The sequence below is a fragment of the Nannospalax galili genome, unplaced genomic scaffold, assembly GCF_000622305.1.
Source record: "Nannospalax galili isolate Female #2095 unplaced genomic scaffold, S.galili_v1.0 scaffold247, whole genome shotgun sequence".
NCBI lineage: Eukaryota > Metazoa > Chordata > Mammalia > Rodentia > Spalacidae > Nannospalax > Nannospalax galili.
Genome location: NW_008356952.1, coordinates 1,672,712 through 1,700,004, shown reverse-complemented (window position 1 = coordinate 1,700,004; position 27,293 = coordinate 1,672,712). Strand labels below are relative to the sequence as shown.

At 38.2% G+C, this 27,293-nt stretch overlaps 1 protein-coding gene across 5 annotated transcripts in view; it reads right to left on the bottom strand.

Annotated features, from left to right (window-relative positions):
• Prex2 (phosphatidylinositol-3,4,5-trisphosphate dependent Rac exchange factor 2) overlaps window positions 1-27,293 on the bottom strand; it is a 308,733-nt gene that overhangs the window by 216,554 nt on the left and 64,886 nt on the right. For 3 of the 5 annotated variants that reach the window (XM_029556999.1, XM_029557000.1, XM_029557001.1), the window contains exons 2-7: window positions 19,522-19,593; window positions 17,765-17,887; window positions 15,072-15,176; window positions 11,742-11,807; window positions 6,627-6,728; window positions 4,106-4,267 (exon numbers count right to left, since the gene is read on the bottom strand). In XM_029556999.1, the coding sequence (XP_029412859.1) occupies window positions 4,106-4,267; window positions 6,627-6,728; window positions 11,742-11,807; window positions 15,072-15,176; window positions 17,765-17,887; window positions 19,522-19,593 (630 nt within the window). The remainder of the gene's footprint in view (window positions 1-4,105; window positions 4,268-6,626; window positions 6,729-11,741; window positions 11,808-15,071; window positions 15,177-17,764; window positions 17,888-19,521; window positions 19,594-27,293) is intronic. The other 2 variants (XM_008854785.3, XM_008854786.3) reach the window with 1 other exon arrangement.

The window sequence follows — 27,293 nt, the reverse complement described above, 5'->3', positions numbered from 1 at the left end:
ATTACTTATAATTAATATATTTTTATTATAAGAATAATTAGAACAAAATTACATATAAAAAAGAAACTTATCAAGTTGATTCTTACATAATAACCAACAAAATATTATGGAAAGTGTCTTTATTAGTTTTATTAGTAGCAATTTTGCAACAGCTACATAACAACTCCCCTTTAACTGTCCTGGGTAACATATATTAGCTGACCCAGCATGGTAAGTTACTATAGTGCAATGTTATCCTAACTGGAATATTAAATAAATATTCCAAGTACATTATTCAAATTAACATATTCAGATGCTAGTAAATATTCCTATATGGCAGAAATCTTTAAAATACATTCCCTGACCTGTTGGTGCTTATTTAATAAATACAAGTATTTATTGTATTAATAAATATAAGTATTTTATACAAAAAGTTGGTAACAAAAAGTTATCAGCAGATTCAAAGTGCTCTGTAGTATCGAAGCCACTGCATAGTGTTTCCTCTACACTGACCGGTGTAGTTTTCCTTTTCTATTTTCTTCTTTAATATCTACTGTGTATTTCGGCATCACTGAGTAGTCCTCTAAAAATGCATGTTATTCTACACGGTTTGTATTTTATCTTCATTTTTAAAATTAAGGCCAATATTTAATTCTTAACATCACCTATTTTTTAATAAATATGTATTTAGTCATTAAACAACTGTGGCTATTTTATCAAAAAGAATTCTAAGGTCAAATTTTCAACATGTCTACTGCATACCAGCAATATGATAACATTTCTCCTTGCACAAATTTCTGCTTACCTGCCTGTGATATGAAACAACTGACTAGAATCTCAATTGCATCTCAAGTTTGAAGAAAATGTTGTATTGCCCAAGTAACTTAGTGCCATAGTAGGGACTAATTCAGAAGGACATGAACCTCAGAAAGTAGAGACTCACAGCTGCGCTAATCCCCCAGAAGTTCATGTCCTTCTGAATTAGTCTCTAGTACGGAAGTGTTGTGCTTTAAAATATTGCCTCATGTTTGCAGAACATTTTACAATATTCAAAGCATTTTCACTCACTTCACTGGACCTTTGAAACCATCCACACTGTTTGTCAATGAAGACTGACATGTTGCCTCAGAGAAAATGGTTGGAGCCCAGACTAAAGAGCAAACCTCCTCAAAGGCGATACTTTTGTGCCTTATGTCATATGATGGGGAACAATACATTTCAATTGTTTGTTTATATAAATTCCACATACAAGTGTAATGATCATTTAGTAGGACAAAGTTCTAGATGGGCAAGTTACCTGTGAGAATTTATTGTAAAAGCAAAACCTTTATTTGCTTAATGGGACAATAAGATCATGGATAGTTAAATTACCTATGTGAAAGAATTTCTATCTAGCATGGAAATAGTGCAGGTTCATAGTGTGTAAGACTTAGATGCTAGTCAAGAGCATTTTAGTGATTGATGCAAGAGTGTCATACCCCTGAGGTGGTCCTAAAGGTCTGTAGGATTTTGACAAGGAGCTCATTCTGAGCATCTGCCCAAACATCCTAACTACAAAATCTCTTCAAGAACTCTGCCTTAACATAAATATTATTATGCCACCTACAGCTGAACTTGGCCTATCTTAACTCCACAAGAGTCTCTTAACAAATAACATAAAGCTATCTTGCCAGGCTGCGAACAGTAATCCTATTAGCAATTGAAAACACTTAATACTCTTTTAATACATTCTTTTTCCCTCTGGGCTGGAATTCATCCTGTCCAACTCTATGCATCTGCAGGGTCCTCTCAGACTAATAATTTCTCCTCAACTTCCCAAAAAGGATTAATGGCTCACATCTATAGTGGGCTGGGATGGATAACCAGACCTAATCACAAGTTACCAAACAGCTGGCTCAGCCCAGCACCAAGCTCCATCTTCTAAAGTCTCCAAATTCTCAAACCTATGACTGTGTCTCATTTACTCATTCTCAAAATCTCCCCAAGTGGCATGGGCATCGCCATACACCTTAGAACTAGCCAATCATCTTATCTGACCTTCTGGGACGGAGTTCTTTCTAATTACCACATACTCCACAGAATTCCTGAACAGCCACTAAAACTTCTCCAGCTGTGAGGCTCATCTTATCTGACCTTCTGGGACGGAGCTCTTTCTAATTACCACATACTCCACAGAATTCCTGAACAGCCACTAAAACTTCTTCAGCTGTGAGGCTCCATTTTTGTCTTACCCTCACAATGGTAAAACCAGGGTTTGTGTTCTAGCTTTCCGTAACTATAACAAATAACTGAGCTATATAAATGTAGAAGGAGGAAAGGTTTATTTTGTCTCATGTTTTCCAATATTTGGGTGCTTAGCCACTCGGCTCTGTTGCTTTCAACTGTGATGGTACAGCAGCACATCAAGGTAAAATTGTGTGTCAGAGATGGTTGCTCGCTTCATGGTGGAAAGGAAGAGAAAGAGAGTAACAGGAAAGGCCCAGCACCTCCATATGCTCTTGAATGGCACATTCCCCAGTGACCTAACTTAGGTCCATTAGGCCTCACCTCCTAAAAATTCTACCAACCTCACAACAAGAAGTACCAAAGGGCAAGCTTTCTACAACATGAGCCTTTGGGGGACGGACATTCACGATCCAAATTACAGCAACTAGTACAGTTGATGTAACCTCTGCTGTGTGCTATGTGTGTAACAGCACAACCCAAGGTTAGTACATGCTGTGCAAACAATATCAATAATGTTTAAGCGAGGCCTCCTTTCTCTGGTAGAGTCAATTATTTAGGCAATACAGCAAAATGAAAAAAAATTATGGCAGATCCCATTTCCTTACAGGACTGAAAAGAGTCTCTGAAGTTGTTGTAAAAAGCCTGGCAGATTTTATGACAAATTCTGCAATTTAAAGAGAGTTTATTTTTTCTTCCAATGTCTGACTGACATCAGAACTGCAAAAGCAAACTGGACTCCATTTTTCTCATCCCAGCAGGACAACCGCTCTGCAGGAAAGAAATTATCATCATGAATCAACTGTAAAACACACAACCATTCTCACTGATTGAGAGAGGCAGCATTCATGCTGAAATAGGGTCACCCCAGACACTGGAAATGGAAGAACACAGGCAAAGAGGAAGCTAAGTCAGACCCCAGTTAGCATTCTAAATGATTCATAGCAGGGGGTGGACAGATAGGAGGCTCCCCTTGGGTCAATGTTTGGGATTTCTTTGCATTTCTGGTTGGATATGATTTTAGGTCTAAATGAAAACCAACAGATTGAAGATAAGAAACAAATTAGTCAACTACAAATCCCTAAAGAGAAAAGGAATCCACTTGGATTTATGTGTTATTGTACTTGGTTGTTCATTTTCAATTTGTTTATACTTTTATTTTTTGTATTATCTTAATTGTTTACTTACACAGGAAAAAAACTGCTAACCCAAAGATCGTACTCATTTAAATTAAGGTACTTTAAAAACAGAATTTTAGTTTATTTTTTATAGCAGTATTGTAAGACATTATCCCTATGAAATAATAAGGATTCCACATTACCTGTTATCATGGCAGAAAACATCTAAAGATTCTCAACCACGATCTTCATTTGCTTTCTAGTCTTAAAACAAAAGTCTTCTATCATAAAACTCATAACATTTTTCATCTTGAATAGATTTTAAACCCAAATCTTAGAGATTTCCTTCATTTTAGAAATGAAGAGACAAAAATGTAGAGATTAGGTAAACTTAAAATAAAATTCAACTTCAAGCCCCTAGTTTAAGAGTCTAAAAATAATATCACAGCACATATAATCCTTTATTTTCTCAAGGATTCATGTTCTGTACTTGCGGACCTAAATCAAGACAGGAAAAAGAACTGTGGTTCACAAATTCTAAAGAAACAAAGCTTGGGGGTGTACAACATTCATTGCTTCCACCACAGATTTTTCAGGTCGAGATTAAGCCAGATAGCTGCCATCTTGAATATGTGTTAAAGTAAGAATGAAAGCACTTCAGAATCGATTAAGGTCCTTCAGCAATAGCTAGGAAGATGGCCACTGTGGTTCCCTTCAGTGAGAAGAAATCCAGCATGTAACTTCAACATCTATTTTAAGTTGATTAGTGAGCAAAGTACATGTACCTCCCAGCCTTCAATGTGTGACTGCCACTCCTCTAACACTTCCAGCTTCTCCATCTGTCTCTTGGCCTCATTTATGTTGGAACAGACAGCTTTCATGGCTTGGAGGGCTTCCATCACTGCCGAGTAGTCACTGTGCTTCCTTGGGGTCCGCTTCAGCAACTCCTGTTTATCAAAATACAAATCGCTCTTTGATCTCCAATTCTGTGGTACAGCAGGTTCAGACAGACCAGGAAATGACAACTACAAAAATTGTGAGAGGCACTCTGCTGAGTGACATCACAAACTCCAAGATAGAGATCAAAAGCAAAAGGTCGGTGAGTAAGCGTTGCTCTAATACACATTTTATCAACCACTGTAATTCCTCCCTAAAACTTACTTCGCTTTTAAAAATGGAATTTTGTTTCTTCTTTCAAATCATCAAACACTTTACCTGAATCTTGTCATTTTTTAAAATATAAATTTGATTTTTGTTCTAACAGAAGCACATTAATATATGCTAATTTCATTTTTCTTAGATTGTTTAATAGAACAAATCGTCAAATAAACACATACCATAATTTCAAAAATAAGCTAAATTAATTTCTAACATCTTTTGAGAAACTATAAAAGTATCTCACAAAACAAAACTTGTGTATGTCTTATATTCTAGAAAAATAATGAACACATTTTACCACATTCCATCATTAAAGGAGTAATTCCTGCCATCTTCATCAATTACTCAGGCTCATTATCTGTGATAAATGAAACTTGATGTACCCAATAGCTTCCCTATTTGAGTTTTAGTTAATTGGGGGAGTCATTTTATTGCCATTCCAGACATCAAAAGCAGAATAATTTGTAATCATTTGAATATATCAAAAGGTCTTGTTAGCTGTTGTTTAGAAACACAAAATTAAACAACCTCACCCACTGTCTAGACAGTTGTGACCACAATACTTTTTAATTAGTCATTTGTTTCTTTATGACAGTCACCATCATCATGAAGCTAACACAATTATAGACACATCTGAAGTATAACTTCATGAAAATTTTTTTTGTTTCTCAGGATGAAGTAGGAAAGCAAGAGGTTCTTATATGCACTTGAGTTTCTCTTACATAACCCCAGTGCTGGGGCTAGGAGCAAGAGACAGGAGGATTCATGAAAAATGAAACAGGCTGGCCATCCTAGCCAAATAGATAAGTTTCAGGTTCAATGAGAGACTTTGTCTCAAAACCAAAGGTGGAGAGCAATTAAGGAAAAAGCATCCTAGGTCAGTCTCTGGCTTCCACATGTATACACACAAATGTGCATGCATACACACACACACATACCTACACTAACAAGAACATACAATGCACACATCACAACACATACATTTATAAACACACACAAAAATATACAAGATAGTTAATTTGTGTAGTTGATAGAAGTTGAAACAAAAATTTATTTCTAGTTCTTATTTATAATATTTATAAAGTAAATCAATGTGAACACCATTTTACATATCAATAGTGTTTGATAGTATTTTTTAAAGGTTAGATGCCATCTATAATTATTTAAATATATCAGAATCAAATAGCTATAAACAATAATGGATATTCGGAGCACATAGTTAGAGCTGCGCTAAAGACAGATATAAAAAAGCTAAATTAATCACCATTACACAGTCCTATGTGTATGCATGTGAATGTATATTCATGTATTTATATACAGATGCATACATATATACATTATTGTATATATAAGTTCTGATTTCATTATCATCCTCCTCATCATCATCTCTGTTTTATAACTGAAAAATAAAGGCTTTTTAACAGTTAGATTACACACCTTAGAGAGTTAGTAGGTAGAACACCTGTGATTTGAACTCAGGACTTGTGTGTTCAACCCCATTCCAAATTTCCTATTCTAATGTTACAATTACAAAAGCTATACTTTAAAATTTGCTGCTACTATATGATGATACAGTGTCATAATAAAAGTCCTGGTTACTGCCATAAAATGATAGACCTAGAACTATTATTGTGTGATTTCCTATCTGTAATTCTCAGTGTTTTCATGTTCTATCATTGATTGCCCCATGTGGCTCACACCATTCACTTACAATAATGATTTAAAAGCCAAGTTCTGAAATTATGTAGTTTTGCCTTTAACTTCATTAGCACCAGGTCACCAAAGTTTGCAGAAATAAAAATATAGCAACAGTGGACTTAGTTAAATAAATAGCTCTGTGGCTAAAGTGCTATGTAAACCAGTCACAATGCATTTAATGGGGTCTCTTTTGAAACTAATGCATTTACTCTAAATGAAATTCAAACAAGTACGTCTGTTGCAAAGAGCACTAAAAGCCTCCTTTTGTGGCTTTTCTTTTGAAGATTTGTTTGCTATTCCATACACGAATTTATGACAAAACAGTCATTTTTTCCAGTAATTATGATCTGGATTTTGTTTTAGAATGTTAGTCTTTAAATGATAAGTTTTAAACCACCAGCAAAATATTAAGATCCAAAGAAAATACTCCAATGATAGCACATAAAATACCTTCAAAAGGAGAGGGTACTTGCATATTCTCTGTATGGGTGTGACTAGATATCCTTCCAGGGGAACATCTGCGTTCTTCTGTCCTCCAAGCAGCATGCAGTTCTGGGGGGTGAGGGGCAAGCAACATAAATAAGTACATTTTTCAGAACTGAGGTTGTGAAACTGTTCTGTCATAAAATTTCATGCTGAAAAGTTGTGAAAACACGTGTCTGTCTAATACTGTCTTTCTCTAAGATGAGCATCTGTTTTGCATCACATTCATGACGGTTATGAAACCCAAAAAAACCTATAGCTTAAAATTAATTCACTTACATTTCCTTAGCACAGAGGAAAAGAGAGGGGGAGGAGGAGAGGAGAGAGAGAGAGAGGAAGAAGAAGAAGGGGAGGGAGGGAGAGGGAGCAAGAAAGGGAGGGAGAAGAAATAGAGAGACATATTTTGTTCATAAAATAAATGCACTGTGTTGTAGAAAAGCAGACATGAGACCATGGGTTCCAACTTGTAAGTCAGGCTCTGCTGTCTACTAGCAACACAACTTGAACTGATTCCAGAATTTGAGTTTTCCTCTCAAGGTGACAGGCTTTTACCAGGTGATTTCTAAGCCTTTTTCATATTTATTTTTATGTATTTTTATATATTTATTTATTTGGTCTTTTGAAACAGGGTCTTCCTGTAGCTATAGCTAGCCTAGAACTCACTATGTAGACCGGGCTGGCCTTGATCTCACAGAGATCCGCCTGCCTCTGCCTCTCAAGTGCTGAGATTAAAGACGTGCACCACCATGCTCAGTTATTTTTATTTTTTAATCACACTTCACCAAGAACACTGTGGCAGACAGAAGAGGACACATAGGATCTCCACAGAGCAAGGTGAATGGAGAGATCTCAGAATCAGCAATCAAAGGAGGTGGCAATGAAGCTATTTCTAGCTCACTGTAAAGTGGCAGTGGAGAGAAAAACCATTCTAGTCAATGGCCTTCAGCATTCTAAACAAAACTATTAAAACTTGAAACCTGAAAAAAAAATCTTATTTCTGCATTGTTTACCAGTGTGATCAATCAGAAGTGTATTTAATATAAACATCTAACAGAAAGAGGACAGGACCTTCAAATTACACACTAATATGTAAGCACCTTCTACATCCCTACTTCAAAATACTCTTCCATGTAAATGGAGAGGAGAAGCCAAGCGCTGAGAGGAAATGATGCAAAAGGTGGACCAATGGTCCAATGCCCCGCACTGGCAGCAAAGTTTCAACCCCAATATGTGTATCTAGCTAGAAGGTAACTTCACTTAGGCAGCACAGAAGGCAGAATGGCCAATATTCTTTCAAATTACATATATTTTCCTCCACAGAAATCCTTAAAGATATAGATATCAGTCATATTCCCTCCCCAAAGCTCAAGGATCATAGAAGGGGAGGAGACAGAAGGACTGCAAGAGCCAGGACAAAACAGTGCCTTCTGGACAGGACGGGACCACTGCGCTCATGAACTCACTGCAGCTTGGTTACCTGCATAGATCTGCACAAGATCAAGCCAGTCAACATTCCAGCATGTAGAGGTAAGGGATTCATGAGCCCCAACCCCTAACTGAACAGTTATGTTCAGTTGATTGCTTCTGAGGGAAGGAGAGTAAGTTTTAACAATGTGGCTCCAGGTAGATGGACCACACTCCAGTGGATGGCCCCACACCCAGGAATGCATGCGCAGCACAAATTGGAAATTATGGGTTATTTAAATTTTTTTTTTTAAAAAAGGAGAGCACAAAGTTTGGGGAAAGGAAGGTGAGGATGTATCTGGGAGGAGTTAAGGGGAGAAGCTGGGGTATCTATGATCAAAATACATTGTATGAAATTCTCAAAAAGTAAGGTATTTATAAAACAGTTATCTTCATCTTATGTCAGCAATATTTCGGTGTTTCAGCATGCATGAACTTGGAAATGTAGTCTCTTTCACAGAGCTCTGGGCTAAAGGGTCCTGAAAGTTCCTAGATAAGGTTTGAATTTTAGTTTTCTGTTTTCATGTATGTGCATGTATGTATGCATGTTTACATGTGTGTGGACACATACATGTGGGTGTGCATGCATGTGGATGCATTTGAATGTGGAGGGCCAACGCCCATTTCCAGAATCATGTTCAGTCACTTTTTCCTCTTATTCAATGAGACAGAGTCTCTCAATCAAACCCAGAGCTAACTGATGAAGGCTAGTCATCCTAGCCAGCTTGCTCTGAGGGTCCCATGTCTCCATCTTCCAAGGCTCATACAGTATTTACATGGATTCTGGGGATCTGAACTCTGTACTAATGCTTGTGTAGTAACCACTTACTTGTGTGCTTAACAGCTGAGTCATCTCCCTATCTTCTCTTTTTTAATTGCTTACACAGTTTAGAAAGCAAATTTGCTTCAGGATAACAGTTGTTCTCCACTTTAGGCTGGTTTAGGACAGCAAACTCTGTCCTTATGTATTCATAAGGATGTCTACTGAATAAGCTTCCAGGGTATACAATGGTGCTAACTTATTGGGGAGGGTAGCGTAAGCAAGGTTCTAAGCTTATTATACCATCGCCCCAAATCTGAAAAGTTCTTGATGTTTTCCAAAGATAATTGCTATTATTCCTATTTTATGAATAAGGAAAATCACAGCAGAAATATAATGAATATCCTAAAGTCTTCCAGATAAACTATGGCCACTTAGCGCCAGGGTAGGAACTATCCAGGCAGAAACTGACTGCTAGACTATGCTGTGGGGCACCTAATCCCACAATCTTGACTTGTTACTTTCTTGTTGGGGCTTCACACAAGTCACTAGGCAAACTGCACTAAGGAGCATCCCAAGTGAACACAACTGGAGACAAAATGCATTAAATAAGGCAGCAAAGTTCCTAAACTTCACAAAGAACTCCAAAATTTCAACAGAATAGGGGCTTCTTCTGGCCTTGGCAGAAAAAGAGATCAATAAAGCCTATAATACTGGCCAGAACTGCCAAGAGGACTGGCTTCCTACCTCTGGAAATCAAATATCAAATAGTAATTGAAACTGCTACTTCGTGAAAAACGGCAGGACTTGATGTGGAGCTGTGGGAATCTAAGGCATCCTTACCTGGGCGTCTCCTCATTCCCCCTATTCCTATACTGGAAGAGTTATGGTTAGAGAGTTAGTAGGTAGAATACCTGTGATTTGAACTCAGATGGATATACTGGAGGTGACATCATCACAGCACCATTAGCTCTGAAAATTGCTGAAGAGGACTGCAGGGAGCTACAGTCAGAAAAAGACTCACACCAAGGAGCACTGTCAAAAAAACACTAGCACATTCCATATGCAAAATGGAAAATGCCCACAGTGCTAGCCTGAGACTGCAGTCCTGCATAGAGCCTTCGAGCATATTAGCTAGTAATTTAACAGATAATCTAGAAAGCTATGGATGGCCCAGACAGACTGAATTTATCTTTGATTACTGGGAAGGCTTGAAAAGCTCCCCTGGGAAAAGAACACTTAGTCTCTTTGCAAATCACCTGGCCCCCATACCTACACTCCTGTGGATTCATGGACAAAACAAGATAGCCCTAACAAACTGAAGCTCACAGAAAAAACAAAATCTCAAAAAGCAAGGCTAAATAATGAAAATAAACTTAGCCATGGTATCATCAGCTGAGAGACAGGAACTCGGTTACGTCTAGGTAAATTATTGAAAACAGTACAGATCAAACAAAACACACGCAAAATATCAATCACCATAGAGGCAAGTGGATCTCTATGAGTTCAAGGCCAGCCTGGTCTCCACAGCGAATCCAGGCCAGGTGGGGCTACAGGGAGACCCTATCTCAAAAAAACAAAAAAAAAAAAAAAAAAAAAAAAAAAAAAAAAAAAACAGCAACCAATCTCAAGGAGAAAACACAGATTCCAGAGTTGTTATAGTAAGTTATTAAAAACAACTTTTTATTTAAATTCTTAATTTAAAAATTATGAGATATACAAAGTAACAGGAAATGTGACTCAATCATAGTCAATAAAAGCTCTTGAGTGTACCCGGATGTGGATTTAACAAAGATTTCAAAATAGCTATTGTAAGTATGTTCAAAAAATTTTAAATCCTGCTTAAAGAGCTGACACTACACTGACAGTTAAGAAACAAATAGGAAACCTCTATAGGGAAAAGCTATGAAGCCAAATCTAGTAGACGTGAGATGAAAAAAAAATTCGATTGATTTAAAGATAAATCAACAGAAATCCAATCTGAAAACAGAAAAGAAAAAAAAAAGATTTTAGAAAGACGAATGATTATGAGGAAACAACGGGGAACATTAAAGCTATAAAACATGTATAGGGGCTGGAGAGATGGCTCAGTGGTTAAGAGCACTGGATGCTCTTGCAGAAGACTCAATTTCAAAACCCAGAATCTACATAGTGGCTAATAGCCATCTGTAACTCCAGTTCCAAGGGATCTAACACCCTCCTCTGTCACCTGTGGGTGCTGCATGACATGAGTGCATTTACATACACGCAGGCATAACACTTATATACATAAAAAATAAAAATAGAGGCTGGAGAGATGGTTCAGGGTTTAAGATCACTAAATGCTCTGGTAGAGGACCCAAGATTACCAGCACCCGCGTGGCGGCTAAAAACCATGTGTGACCCCAGTTCCAGGGGATCTAACTCCCTCTTCTGACCTCTGTGGACACTGCATGGCATGGGTGCACTTACATGCATGCAGGCAATACACTCACATTAAAACAAAATAAAATTTTTATTAAATAAATAAATAAAGTAAAACATTTGTGTAAAGAGTCACTAAAGAAGAGAACAGATAAAATAAATATTTTTAATGGCTAAAAACTTCACAAATTTTGTTTTAACATGAAACCTTGCAGTCTCACCATGCTGCCCAAGCAGGTCTCAGACTCCTGGGTTCAAGAGTCCCTTCCACCTCCTCCTTATGAGGAGGTGGGATGACAGCCACATGTCACTGTGCTGTGCTAAAACTTCTCAAATTTGATTTTAAAAAACCCTATCTTCAAGTAAAAAGCAAAGTTATACCCACATCTGACTACAGCATAGTTGTACTATGGAAGGGCAAAGTATTGGCAGTATGCAGAATATATAAGCAGTACCTTTAAGAGATGCACTCTCATCCGGACACAGTGGAAGACATACAGCAGTGGGGTTATAAATTCAAACTGATAAAAAGAAGAGACTACAATCAAGAGTTCTATCAATAGAACTGTCCTTCAAAGATATTCTCCCAGCTAAGCAAAGGCTCCGTGAACTTGTTCCTAGTAGAAATGACTTAAAGGAAAAATTAAGATTGTTTTTCAGAGTGAAAGGTTGTCATAATCACAGCCAAAAACACAGGAACAGGTAAGAGGCAAGAAATGGCAGCAAATATAAAACACTGTAGAAAAGTAGAGAATGCAAAATTGTAACACACTGCTGAGTCGTACATAGAATAGACAACAATAATGGTACAACCGAGGAGAGAGAGGAGGAATGTTTTCCATTTCCACATAGGACACACTACAGCAGTTTCCCCTGTATCATATTGGAATTAAGTCAGTATTAATATAAAACGAACATGGTAAAGAAAGGAAGCACCAGGTATTGGCTGTCTACCAGAAACATTTCAAAAATCATAAACAGTCCCTCAATAAGAGATAAAGACAGAATTTCAAACACTAAGAAGAGTTATCATAGCTATGATAACATAAGGAAAACAGACTGTCAGAAGAAAGATTATTCAAGATTAAGGTGATATTTCATAAGGAAAAACAGAACTATGAACTTGGGTATTGTCATTGTTTCTTCAGTTCTTTTTATTGCTTCAAGAAATCTCTGACAGCCTTGTTTTGTGGACATGAATTCTTTCAGCCTATTTATGTCATGGAAGATTTTTCTTTCCCCTTCGACTATAATAGACATTTTGGCTGGGTAAAGTAATGTGGGTTGGCATCTGACAGCCATCATGAATACATACGTACCTAACAACAGAGCCCCAAAATATATAAAGCGAAATTTGACAAAATTAAAGCTATAAAAGATAATAATTATACTGGGACTCAATATCCACCTTTCTAACTGGATAATGAATACTGTAAATAATAATTCACTTTAATGTTTTATCTAAATCATATTCATATCATATATATGGTTGAGTCACAGCTTTCAATGCTTAAAGAAGGGCTGAGGATACGATTCAGTGGGAACTGGGGATGTTGATCAGTGATAAGGTACTTGCCTACCATCCATTAAGCCCTGGGTTCAATTCCCATTGTTGAGGAAGGAAAGATGAGAAGAAGGGAGGAATGGAGGGAGTAGGGGGAAACGTGGGAGGGAAGGACATAATGAAAACTCTCAAAACTAGGAATATAATGAAAACAATAAATAACATTTACCAAAAAAAAAAACTACAGCTTGCAAAGTCTGTTTCCCCCTCAGACTGCCAATAGGGCAAGGGTAGCTGCTCTTAGCACTTCTAATCAGCATTTTACAAAAGGGTTTAAATCTTTCAGTAAGGCAAGGAAAGAACGAAGTAAAACCGCCTTTATTCCAGTAACAACGTCCTGGAAACAGAATACCCTGAGTCCACAAAAGGAACTAACACATGAACAACCCCCAAATGATATAATCAACCAATACGAAGATAACTCCAAGCACAAGGGAACCAAGAGAATAAAACATTTTTTTAAAAACTTGAAAAAAAGCACAAGACCTGAGTACAGATTTCTGATATATGACAAGAAAAGTGGGGCTGTGGTGAAAAATAATAAATTGAATTGCATGGAAATTTAAAGCTTCTGATTTTCTAAAGGCGATACTTTTTAAAAAACGAACAAGACTGGAAAGAAATATTTGTAATATATTCGGTAAAGAACTTGAAATCTTAAAAAAGGTCGCACACAGATCAATATAGGATTAACATTCCAATTTAAAAATACACAAAAGATGTGAATAAACATATCACTAAAGAAGATTATATGTATGGTTAATAAGCACATGAAAGCATGCTTACTTTCAAATTCAGGCCACAATGTAGTATAACAACAGACCCACTAGCATGGCTATAAGCAGAAAATGGATAACACCAAGTATTGGCAAGATTTAGACAATCTGGGATTTCAGTGAAGGTCTAATAAAGTTGGCCCAGCCATGCTGGCAAACAGACTGGCATCTTCTTAGTTAAATTTAACAGGTTAACCACGAATTTCACTCTTAGTTTCTACCCAAGAGAATTAAAATTTATGTCTACACACAGACTTGGGCATGAATGTTCATAATAGCATTATTTATAATAAACATTATAAACCAGAGTCAGAGATAATGTCCATTAAGGGATAAAAAAATGAATAAAACATGCTACATCTATATAATGGAATACTATTTAGTAATAATGAAAGTCAAATGAGGGACTAGAGAAATGGCTCAGTGGTTTAGAGCACTGGCTACTCTTGCAGAAGACCCAGGTTCAGTTCCCAGCACCCACACAGCAGCTAACAACCATCTGCAACTCCAGTTCCAGGGGACCTGTCACCCTCTTCCGACCTCTGCAGGCACTGCATGACATGGGTGTACTTATACACATGCAGGCAATACAACTATAAATATAAAATAAAAATAATAATGTATTTTAAAAATGAATTTCAAATGGATATGTGACATATAGCTGGGCCTCAGAAACACTTTACTAAGTAACAGAAGCCAGAATCAATAGTTTACATTGTACAGATCTATTTGTATAAAATCTATAGGAGCTTGCATTCTGATCGCTAATCTCAGCACTCACAAGGTAGATAAGGGAAGGTTGCAAGTTCAAGGCTAGTCTGGACTACATAATGAAATGGTCTGGAAAAAATAAAAAACTTCTAGAATGAGGCACTATATGGGAGATGCAAATCAATGTAGCCTGGAGCAGGTGGAGGGAGGAAATAGTCTGTAAAGAGATGGGGGGGCTGTTTCAGCAGCAGAAATGCTCTAAAGCTGGATTTGGAGAGACGGCTATACAGAGGTATTTCTACCTTAAAGAAATGTAACATTTAATCTTGCTGTTTTTATGAAAACTGAATAAGCAATATGTATAGGACAGTCCTGACAGTCATTTTCTGCCACATCTGTGGTTTGTTTCCTTCCTGTGACTACCCTACTCTCAGTTCTCTGAGCCCTGGGAAGCTGAGGATGGAGGGCAAAGGTGAACTCTGACCTAAGTTCCTTGATCACTAGGAACCTAGGAGATCTCACATGCACTTCATGGTCAACCAGGAGAAGGTATTAGCAGTGTTTCCTACACACAAGCTCATCACAGAATTGCTGATTACGCTGTGGTCTAGGGACTGGCTTCCAAGTCTGGAGGTGCAGAGGTAGCTCACAAGCAGCTTTTTACACAAGATGCTAAGCTCTTGTCCTTGCAGACCTGTCAACCAATGCTATGATAAAGAACAACGGTCACTTACCAAAAGAAATGTCCGGATTGTTCTAATTTTGTTAAGTTCAAGAAGCAATTTTTGTGCCTTTTCATGATTACTACAATATTCATCGTAGATACGAAACTTGTCTTTCTGTGAATTCAAGACAGAATAAATTAGAATCATTGTATTGCCAGTTTGAAATTTTAACTTGTGTGATAATACATAAACTCTATGAAGGTACTATAGCTTAAGAGGTATACTGTGTATATATATGTTTATTCCCCTCATCCATAAAGTACAGCCTAGGAATGGAGAAGATGTATATATCCCAACATAATGAATGCAATAAAATAATGAGTGAGCCAGGTGGTGTCAAGCACAAAGAAGAAAAGACTTAGCTTTGTCATGAGAATTCAGGCATTGTTTGTTTGTTTGTTTGTTTGTTTAAATGGTATTACCAGGCAGGGTCCAGTGTCAATGAGGCAGAAGAAAGTTATTTCAGACAGAAGGAAAAAAGCATGCACCACAACAGTCGGGATTGTGAAACACAGTATCCTGAAGTTCAGGTTCATTAACATGGGCAGTGGTGTTTAAGAGGGACGTTAAACAAACAGGACAATATTCAGCATCAAGTAAGATAATGGATGACAGACCCTGAAGATACAGCATCTGAATGGTCATTTCATAGAGAGTTGTTAAGATGGAAAAGTTGGGAAATAGTACAATCTACTTTCAAACAGCCATTATTCTGAGAGACATGGATCTTTATGTAGCTCCAAAACAGGACCCTTCAGTGGAAATTGCTGGGGCAGTGATGGACAGATACTGATCAATTCAGAGATATTCTGCTGATTAGAGTTGCCATTAAAAAAATATAAATGGCTGACCTGGTGGCACACACTTTTAGTCCCAGCACTTGGGAAGCAGAGGCATGTGGATCTTTGTGAGAACAAGGTCAACTGGGGCAACAGGGAGACACTGTCTCAAAAAGTCCAAAATATTCTAATTAATTAAAAAAAATAATCTTCAGTTAGAGGGATTTTTTCCAATAAAGGAAGAATCTTATTATCATGATCTCTGAGCTTCCTACCATCTATAGGACTATCTATAAGGTCTGTAAATAACAGCTCTCAAAGCAATCCAATGAAAAGGATGCAAATAATTTATTGATAAAAAAAATCAGAACAGAAGGGTACCCTTTGAAATTTCAAAAACATGTACTTAGAAACATGAAGCACTGTTTTATACAGCCAGCAGAGCCTGTGTTGAATTACTTATCTCAGGAGATGTATCAGAAAAAGAGTAGTGTTCAGAAATAGCTGGGCTAAATTCATGGATGACAGATTCATAATGTGTTACTAAGGATATGGCTGTCAGGGTGCAGAGTTCCCATGTGCAGCCCTGGCCTGAGATAACAGCTCCTTCAGCTGGCCAGAGGGTCTGATTCTTTGCTGAAAGGAAACAGGCTTGAGGAAGTGAACAGAAACAGCAGAGCTTCCAGCCTTTACCAAGAAATGCACAGCTTAATCCACCCAGAACCAAGTAACATCCCGCTTTGACAGAATTATCTTTATGAAATATAGACTACAGAAAGAGCCTGTTCTTTGTGTATAGATAGATCAAGAAAACACATATAAATGACTGAATGGAAAACAAACACAGAGTTTAATTCATGACATAAGACTCTCACCTATGTGTTTAACTGAAACATTCCTTGGGTAGCAGTTTGATATTCTGAAAATTAGCACTGGTAGAATGGTATTGTGGTGGCTTGAATGAATGCCCCCAATAGACTCCAGGTATTTGAACGCTGTTCCCAGTTGGTGGCTGTTTGGGGAAGTTTAGGAGGTATGGCCTTGCTGGAGAATCCACTCATGGAGGGTGGGTTTTTGCCTTGCCCACTTCCAGTTTGTCTTTCTCTGTTTCCAGTGCCTGCCTGAAGGTGTAAGCCCTCTCTTTTCTGCTCTGGCTGACATCTGTCGTGCCTCCCTGCCATGATGGACTTTTATGCGTCTGGAACAGGGAGTCCAATAAACTTCCATCTACCTGCTACCTTGATTATGGTATTTTATCACAACAACAGAAAAGTAACCAATATGGGTACCAATGGTGATACTTTCGAAAACAGGTGGCTTTTTACTTTGCAAATCGAATGCATAATTCCTCATGAAACTGATCACACAGGCACAGGATGTGTGTTTGAGAGAACTGAACCCCTGCCACTTATTCCTTCTGCACTGTTCAGAACAAACATCTGAGAAGCCACCCTTGAGGAAAATTCAGCCACAGGAACCCAGGGTTTGTTCACCTCTAGGTTTGTCTCCAGCCAATTAAAAAGGGAACATTCGGACCAATGAGAAAGGCTTGCAGTGCCATTATAAGACTGAGGATTTTCTGCCTCAAAAGAAAAATGCTCTAGGTTTGCGAGAAACATAAAAATCCATTCATTATGAAACAGGCTGAATATTCATTAGAATTCAAAGCTACAGAGGATGCGAAGAACTAACTTGTCAGGAAAAAGAAAAGGCTGTTTATCCTTCTCTGACTGAAATGGATGATGAGAGATGCCCTCCCCTTTCTGGCTTCAAAGGCATGATTTCATTGGCCTCAAAAAACCCCAAACTTTCGGTGTCAAACTTTACTTTTCAGGCTGAATTCACACATACTACTCCGCCAGGATACAGCCCTTACAATCAAGGGAGAAACAGTATTCAAATAAACAGAAAAGAAAATCTTACAAAATGAAGAAAGCAGGTTCCCACTTCTTGCTGAGCATTCGGTTCAGGATGTAAGCATTCTTCTACAACTTTCAAGAATTCTTTATGTACTGCAAGGATATCTTCAATATTAGAGAACAACATCTGTAAAAATACATAGCAAATAAATTTGATAAGTACAGTAGTGAAGCAAATTTGAAAAATAAAATGTCCCTGGATGTACAGCATTCCTTTCTCTCACCTGGCAAACAGAACAGTACTTCTCTACTCCCACCCAACTCTGGGGACCAGGATACTATGCAGGAGCTCAGGACAAAGCCTCAGGGGACAAATCCCAGCCTGAGAACCCCTCCCTCTTCCCAGGAGGACTGCAAATAAAAGCACAGGCAGATTTGCCAGCAGCCTTGTGAAGGAAGTGTATCTTAGACCCGATGAAGGGCATCCTGGAATAGGTCACCCTTCCTCCCTTTCCTCCCACTGGCAGGCGCCTTGCATGTGGAAGTGACAAGTAGGTCCACTACAAGGTTCTGGCATGGCTGGAGCCAGCTCCAGGACAAAGCTGGTAATCCTGATGAGAGAGTGAGGCTCAGGAAAGGACCTGGCAGCACCCCTTTCCCACAAACCCCTGCACAGAATCTTTTCTTCCATCTGGAGTCCCTAACTTATGAACGTGTTTAAGTACATCTGATACATAGGTTGCTTTTCCTTGCAACAAAAAGCTTGCTAACTAAATTTCCCTGTGGCAGAAAAAACTAAAAGTTGAATATATAACCTATAAGGAAACAGAATCTGAAGCACCTAAAACATCCCTATTTATTATTATTATTATTATTATTATTATTATTACTATTATTATTATTGAGACAGGGTCTTTCTGTAGCTCTAGCCCCAGATGGTCTGGTACTCACTATGTAGACCAAACCAGACTGGCCCATCTCATAGAGATCTACCTGCCTCTGCCTCCTGAGAACTGGGATTAAAGGAGTGCACCACATAACCAGCTCCTTATTATTTTTATTAGTAAAGTAAAACAGTAAGTTAGCATCATCAATAGCCACTACAGAAAAATAAATTTTCATTTACCATCCTTTACCTTTTTTCCAAAACTCTTCATAACTTTTCCTATGTGGTATGTGTGTATGTGCTGGGGATTGAACTCAGAGCCCCCTGAAGCATCTCTGCAATCCTGGTTATATTATCTGTACCCCTGAGCTGGTGCCTTTTATATTTGCACAGTGACTTAATAACCATCCCAGGGCATACGCTACCAGAAAGCCACATCGCAGACCCTTTCCCTATATCTTATAAGAAATACTTATCCATTTGCTCTGGGGTTAAAGATGTTATATGGCCCTTTTCTGTACCTCAGTTATCGATCCAAGTCTTGGTCTTTGGTGATCACAGAGACTGGAGTCCCCATATCCCCATACCTTCTTGAAACACTAGCAACTGTCTCCCACTTCACCCAGCTTCTTCCCACTCACAGACACTGAAGCTCTTGCTCTTATTTCTTAAGTTTATTTTTCATCTTTTCAATGTTTATATGCTCCTGGTTTAAAAAGAAAATTTCTATGACAAGTAAACCACCTTCTTACCTTCCCTTTGTTTTCTAAAACTCTAGCTTCCCTCTTTCAAATTATTATCGACACAAGTGACTTTTACAGGAACTCATAGTGCAACTGAGGGTAAACTGAAGGATCCTGAAGGAACACCTCACAGGCACAAAGCTCTCTACAGAAAACTGGAGCCCGGTGCAAGGGCTAATTGGGCCCATTTACCTTCACTGTTTCCTCCGTTACATTTTTGTCAATTTTTGCTGCTGCACACTGGTTCATGCGATGTAAGAATGCCTGTGTGAAATAAGAAGAGACATTACGAGAGTAATGTTAGCTTCATGAAATGACCGGGTATTGATCAGAATGAAATGAAAAAGCCTTACAAGAAGCCAAAGTTTAAGAGTGTGTCTGGCAGAGCATACTTGCAATCCCAGCACTCAGGGGGCAAAATCAGCAAGTTTGCTTAGCCGGCAAGATCAGCCTAATCCATGCAAGGAGTTCTAGACTAGCCAAGGTTATATGATGAGACATTGTCTGAGAGAGCGAGAGAGTGAGAGAGTGAAAGAGCGAGAGAGAAAGAAAGAGACAGAGACAGAGACAGAGGCTAAAGTTTAAAACTCCAGTAACGGAGTACAATAGTTTTGCTGTAACACATGAAATCTTTGTACACTGCTGTCCCTGCTTGAGAATTATACTTCCTCTATAATGTTGAGGCAGAGACAAAAATGATCAAGACAGTATAATTTAAATTTATCTACCTAGGTGTCAGAATTCTAGGATAAACATTTAGAAGCAGGTGTTTCCTAATTTCAAGTGCTCCAGAGCACACAAAAAAAATCTAATGAAAAAATGCTATTTCTACTACAAAGAAAGCATTCTTAGTACAATGAGGGAGAGAGACAGAGACAGAGACAGACACACACACATACAGAGACAGACACACACACACACACACGTACACACACAGGCTAGTAACTAATTTCAGAAGGATCCTTTTCCCACTTCTGTATCACCACATTTTTAGGAAGCTAAAATTAAAATTTCTGGGTTCAGGACAGAGTTCTCCATTGCCCCACGGTAGGTAAAAAATCCTTCAAGACTGAAGCTCAGGCAGGCACAGGGTATTGTTCAATGGTAGAATAATTGCCCAGCATGAGGTGGTAGGGGTTAAGCTTAATAGTCATTAAGCTTTCACTGAAGGCCAAATACAGATGAATGCTTGATACACAGTGATCCTTAAATGAGAAAGTTTAGAAAGAAGGGACAAAGGAAAAGGAACTTTCTACCTAGCAAATTTATGTCCTCAAAACATTATTCATTAACTACCCAGTGCCCACATAAGATTGCTCCTAGGACTGGGGACATTGCTCAGCTGTAGATGATGGATGAGAAGCCCTGGGCCAAATCCCCAGCATCACACAAGGAAAAAAACATCTTCTCTCCCCCTTCTCTGCCTTAAGAATTCTGCCACCACCTGCCAAATGAAGGTGTGATCACTTCCCAAGGCGCACAGAAGTACAGGAAACCTCTAGCTATGAAATTACAGAAAGAATCATCATCTTTAACATGTTACAGTTAAAGATTTAAGAGATTAACAAAACCTGAGGATGTTCAAGAAATTAGCAAACTGAGTTATGGGCAGTTGATGGCTTCTGGGGAAGCAACAGTCTGTTTCTTTAGGGGAGTGGTAAGTCAACCATGCTCCAATGGGTGGCCTACACCCAAGAGTGTATGGGCAGCACAAATTGGAGTTAATAGGTTATTAAAAACAAAAACAAGAGGGCATAACATTGGGAGGGGGGTTGGAAGAGGTTAGGGGGAGGAGTTGGAGTTAAATAAGACCAAAAAATAAAAATAAGATAAAATAAATATGACCAAAATACATTGTACAAAGTTCTCAAAGAATAAAAATACTTTTGAAAAGGAGATTAAAAAGCTAAGATTGCTCATAATGTTACAAAATTATCACCCTCAAGGCATCACTGGTAAGAGTAATGAGTGGCATAACAGTTCTGAAGGCACCTTAAAATGGGCTTTTCCTTTTATCCAGGAATGCTACTTTTAAGAATTTGTCCTGGGAATATATCTTGACAAAGAGACTTACTAGTTACAAAAGTAATAAAATTGGAAACAACCTAAAGACTCACCAATAAGGGAACCATGAAGGTACACTGCAGTGCCTTCATATATAGACTACGATGGAAAAATGCAGTGAAATGTACTGGGAACGATGTCCATGCATAGGCACACATACATCTGTATGCATGAGAGATGTTCATGAACAACTGTCTAGTGAAAATAATTTATTAAGTGACACACTTGATATGATACATACACATTGCAAACACATTCATGGAAGTGCAAATATCTATACACATGTGTCATGTCAGTATGTGTTAACACTGAAAAAAAGTGGGTTGCATACACCAAAATTGCAAAAAGCAGTTACTTCTCGCTAGGTGCCATGAAGAAGACCACTGCGTACTGCTTTCTGAATAGTTTGCTATGAGCATCTCATTACTTTTGTTTTAAAATTTCTTTTTAAACAAAATCAAACCAAAAAGCCCCATAGCATCAGTTTCAGCACTGATGGAGTCCTGATTCAGCTGGTTTATGTCTTAGAGTCCAAAACTACAGAGCTACAGCAAAATAATCATCCTAAAAAAAAATCCCATACATCCACTGCATTAAATAAAACAAACAGGAAACTACCGAGCAAAATCTTCATTTTTCTTATAAATACGATATAAAATTTAACTATTTCCTGAAGTTATACATAGTTGGCGATGGGGTAAAAAGATTTTGAATATTCTAACTTTAAGTACCAATTTTAATTAGTATTATTCTGTTTAATTTTTAATTTCAAGTTTTTCTTGAGTACTTTCCAAACACTCACCCCCAAATGATCCTTAGCTGTTTCTATTTAGCTTTAAAGCAACATAGATGTTTTACTTGCCTAGTTAACATTTCACATTGGCCACATAGTAAACAGGCAATCTCTCGTGCAAGAGAAACTTAAACTTCACCTCTACAGCTATAAACTTTTTCTTAATAAACAGAGCCCAGTCACATTCTGAAACCAATAAACGAAATCTTGGAAGTAGTAAAACTGAATCAAAATAGGAATCAGAAGGGAACATACACACTTAGTATACCACCTCGATATCGCACGTTTATCTTCTTATCCTCCATGGCAATGTGGAATATGTTGTTTAACTGTATAGGAAAGGAAAGCTGGAACTCGATAGCATGTCTAACCAAGCATTCATTACCCAAGGGCCTCATTTTGTAGAACAGTGAAGGCAGGCTTTACAGGGCTTAGTGGAAATGCGCAATCATGAAAACCGCCTGGCATTTTTTTACAAAAAAAGAAAAGTTTGTCTTCTTTTCTGAAGATAAAAATAAGTTCTTGGTGGAAGATGATTATCTTTTAACAACCCGTGTCTACAAAGTCCCCTTGGACTTGGGTAAGTGGGCATTAAACCCTTCTCATATCAAGGAAGCATTAGCAAGCCAGTCACAAAAATATGGGAGGGATTTGACACACTTTTATATCTGCATTTACTCGGTCCACAGCTTCGTTGGAATTAGATATTTTTTACCATGACAAGAATACATTTGAAAATAAGGCCTAGAAAGCAGCATTTAATGCCAGTGATCCTCAAACATTCTGCTATGTTTAAGATTTGGGAAGTCTAAATGCAGGCGCCAATCCCTATTCCTGGAAGTCCTGAGAAGACCTACTGGTTTGGGATACAAAAGTCTGGGCTACGAATGGACTCCCCCGTGATCCTGATAAAGCAGATCCGGGAACCACCTTTTGATGGGCATTTCTTTGTTTATTCTTCCACAGACTGCCAATAACAGAGCCAGAGAAACTCCTTCATGAAGCACAGTGGGAAACCAGGTTCACTTATTTCACCCTTACCTTCTGTTCAACATCTAATAATGATCATCTTTATATCACCCCCTCGCCCAACCACTTGGAGTTTGGGGTAACCTGCCAGGAGATGTTACCCCCATGAGAATCAAAAGATGAGTTCCACAAACCTCACTGCAGAGTTGCAGACAGGCGGTCAGATAAGATAGACTAAGCCATATTTGGAGCAGGTCAGATTACCGGTAGCCGCTGCATGGGCCTTACAGCTCATACATGTGTGAGCAGACTTCCTTCAGCGGCACTCCCCTAACAACACGACCACACATCATGTTCCATGATGCCAATCTAGTGATGGGCTACTTTTCTCCCAAAGGGTGAATAATTCATTTTCTCTTTAACTTGCTCCAAGTTTGTTTCCCTTTTGTAGCATGTTAGGTGAAAGCACAGGTTAAATGGCAAAGGTTAACCAAAGTTTAATAACACCACAAGTGCCATAAATTTGCTACTAGGAGATCAAAAGAAGGAAGAAATCATTAAGATAGGAGAGACAGATAAAAAAGTCTCTTCCTTGTTTGCTTAACTGTGCTGCTACTAGTCCAACAGCTAGCAAAGTTTCACTCTTGGAATGAAGTTTTGTTTTATAATTTCAATGCTCTAAATGGACCCTTCAACTCCTTTTTGTCCTTCCCACTCTTCATCAAGCAGATACACGACTTACCCTCAAAAGTCCCACAGACATTGTTAATAGTTTACACTTTACACTTTTCATTCTAGATACTTACTGTTAATCTGAATTTCACAGAGTCATGTAAGAATTAAGTCTTTGTACTCTTACAAATATAGCACACTTAGAAATATCTTAGCATCATACTGTCACCTTGAAAATGTGTCTATTAAATAGAGATGAATGTATTTCATATATAAAGATGAAAAGAGAAAATTTCATGACAGCTCATACTGTTACAGGGAAAAGGTGTACTCATTCTATGAAAATAAATGTAAAAAACCATAAGGGTAAATATTTCTCTTTGGCCTTTTGATTTTTTTAAAATTGAAATAATGGGGCTGGAGAGATGGCTCAGTGGTTAAGAGCACTGGCTATTCTTGCAGAAAACCCAGGTTTAAATCGCAGTATCCACATGGTGGCTAACAACCATCTGTAACTCCAGTTCCAGGGGATCTGATGCCCTCTTCTGTCTTCTAAAAGCATTGCATGACATGAGTACACTTATGCACATGTAGGCAATACACTAATACGCATAAAATAAAAATAAATTTTTTAAAAATTGAAACAATATTATCGTATCTCAACTCTTAGGAAGATAAATAATATTTGTTTTGCTTTCCTAAGAGAATATAAAAATCTTTTTTCTATTTTATTTATTATTTTTATTTTATGTGTATGAGTGTATTGCCTGCATGTAGGTGAGTGCACCTGTGTCATGCAATGCCGTGGAGGTCAGAAGAGGGCTTCAGATTTCCCTGGAATTGAAATTAAGAATGGTTTGTAGCTGCCTTGTGGGTGCTGGGAATGGAAATCAAACCCAAGTCCTCTGCAAGAGCAGCTCTTAACCACTGAGCCATCTCTCCAGCCCTGAGAACATAAATTCTTAAATGAAACAAGCTTGCCTTGATACTGATAGTGACGGCACTTGGGGGGAACAAAGGTTCAAAGGAGGAATGAATTTAGAAGATGGGAGAATCGGTTTGCTGTTGACATGTGGAGTCGAGGTGTCTTCTGGACACTCATGTAGAGCTCCTGAGTAAGAAGTTAGCGTACCAATTTCTGAAGGGAAAACATGGCTGAAGAATTTCTTGCACTTTGTCAGGGGAGATCAGTGCTGAGTATCACTGGAATAAATATATAACTTTGAAAAATCATGGAGAGAGAGGCCACCAACCTTCATCTACTAGAAAAGCATGAAGAGAGAGGCAACCTTCAACCTCAGTCCATTGGCAAAAGTATGCAGAAGACAGCAAAAGTCCCCACGGTGGAATCCAGAGCCATTCTACCATTCATGGTCAGGAAGAAGAAAATCAAAGACAAGGATTCCAGTCAGAGAACAGCAAAGCCAGGAGAGTAGAGTAGCTCAAAAACAGCAAAAGAGAGGCTTAAAGATCAAGAGAGCACTTGTGCTTCTGTAGTACGAAGCAATCAAGTAAGATAAAGCAGACAGACATTTGAGAACTTGGTGATCATCAGTGCCTGGTATGCCTGCCCAGCAGGATGGACTGAGGGTAAAATGAAGTGTAAGGGAATGGAGCCAGTGTTTTACCAAACATGGGAGCAAACTTAGGGTGTGGATTGGGATTACTCTTCAGAATGGAAGACGCTATAGCAATTCATTCTTCAGGTTTCACAGTTGAGTACACCTTTGAGATTTTCCACTAATTTTATCATGTTAGTGTTCAAAGTCTTTGGAACTTCGTACATTTCAGATTTTGAACTTTCAGAATAAGAATGCTCATCCTGCGCTGGGATTAAACTAATACAGCTTGTTAATACTTCCTGCCCCGTCAGTCCACCGGCTTGTACCCTTACTGAACACATGCTGATTCTCAATCTCTTGAGTAGTCGTTCTTCCTTTTACATATATTTTCCTATAATGGTGTTTTCCTATAATGGTATCTATAATTTGAAATATATGCTAATAATAAACTACTTGGAAAAACTCAAGAATATTTCTGTTCTGTGCCAGGCACTACTTTTGGAAGCTTTTAAGGCTTGGGGTTTGTTCAAAATCATGATATTATGGTATACCCCAAAGAGTTTTTATTTGTGTGTGTCTATCAATGTCTAATGTACTGCAGATTATTAAAACAGAATTTAATAATTAATCCAATAGAATAGTTTATTTGAAAATTACTTAAACCTACAATAAGCCTACTACATATTAACAGTTAATAACACTTTTTTAACAAAACTTTTCAGGAGGAAGTATGGTACTTGGGTTGGAGATACAGCTCTGCAGTTAAGAGCACTTTCAGTTCAATAATAGGGCCCAGAAATTGAATCCCAGAACCCACAATGGAAAGTTCACAAATGCCGGTAACTCCAGTTTCCACAGATCTGACAAACAGCTTCTTTAGGCTTCTGGGGACATTGGCAAACACATGCACATACACAGGCACACACATAAAAATCCTTTTTAAAAAATTTTTACTGACTTTTTGTGTATTTTATACAGAATATCTCGAATAATCTTAATTATCTTTATGCCCTCATCGCCACTGGCACACTCCCACAGTCCTCCCCCAACACTGGAACCCATATACTCTGTCATCTGTACTAAGGCCCAATGTGTCAAGTCAGTGTCCCCAGACGTTCCTCTGTGCAAGTCTATCCACTGAGGTCTAGTCAGCCTATCTAGAGTCTCTTGTTTTAGGAAGATTAGCTCTTCCTCACCCAGCAGTAATATACCCAAAGGACTCATCCTATTGCAGAAACACTTGTAGATCCATGTTTGTTGCTATTCTTTTCACAATAGCTAAGAGATGGATGCAACCTAAGAGTCCCTCAACTGAGGAGAGGATAATAAAAATGTGGTACATTTACACAATGGAGTTCTACTCAGCAGTAAAGAAACAAAAAATCAGGACATTTTCAGGTAAATGGATGGAATTAGGAACTGGTATATTAAGTGAAGTAACATAGACTCAGAAAAACAAACAACGTATGTTCTTCCTCATATGAGGCTCCTAGCACCATATCCTTGTATGTGAGTATGTATGTAGCTGTAACTGCAGGAGCCAGAACAGTGAAAAGGAACAAGGGAGGTAAAGGGAAAGAAAGGACCTGAGTGAGAAGAACAGCAGAACACAGGTGTTACTATGGGAGAAACAGATAAAAATGGGGCTATTTAAACAGGAGAGAGGAGAGAGGGTTATACAAGGAACCTTGGGGGTAAAGGAAAAGAAGGAGCTCAAGAGAAGTGAGACCATAGGAGGCTGGTATTAGCAAGGGAAAAGGGGGAAAATGGGGCACTTTAAATGGGGGAACCATGGTGGAATGGTTAGACAGGGAGAGAGAGGACAGATAAATAATGCCTAGCTAGTTGTAAGAGAGAGAGAGAGAGAGAGAGAGAGAGAGAGAGAGAGAGAATCATATTAGTCC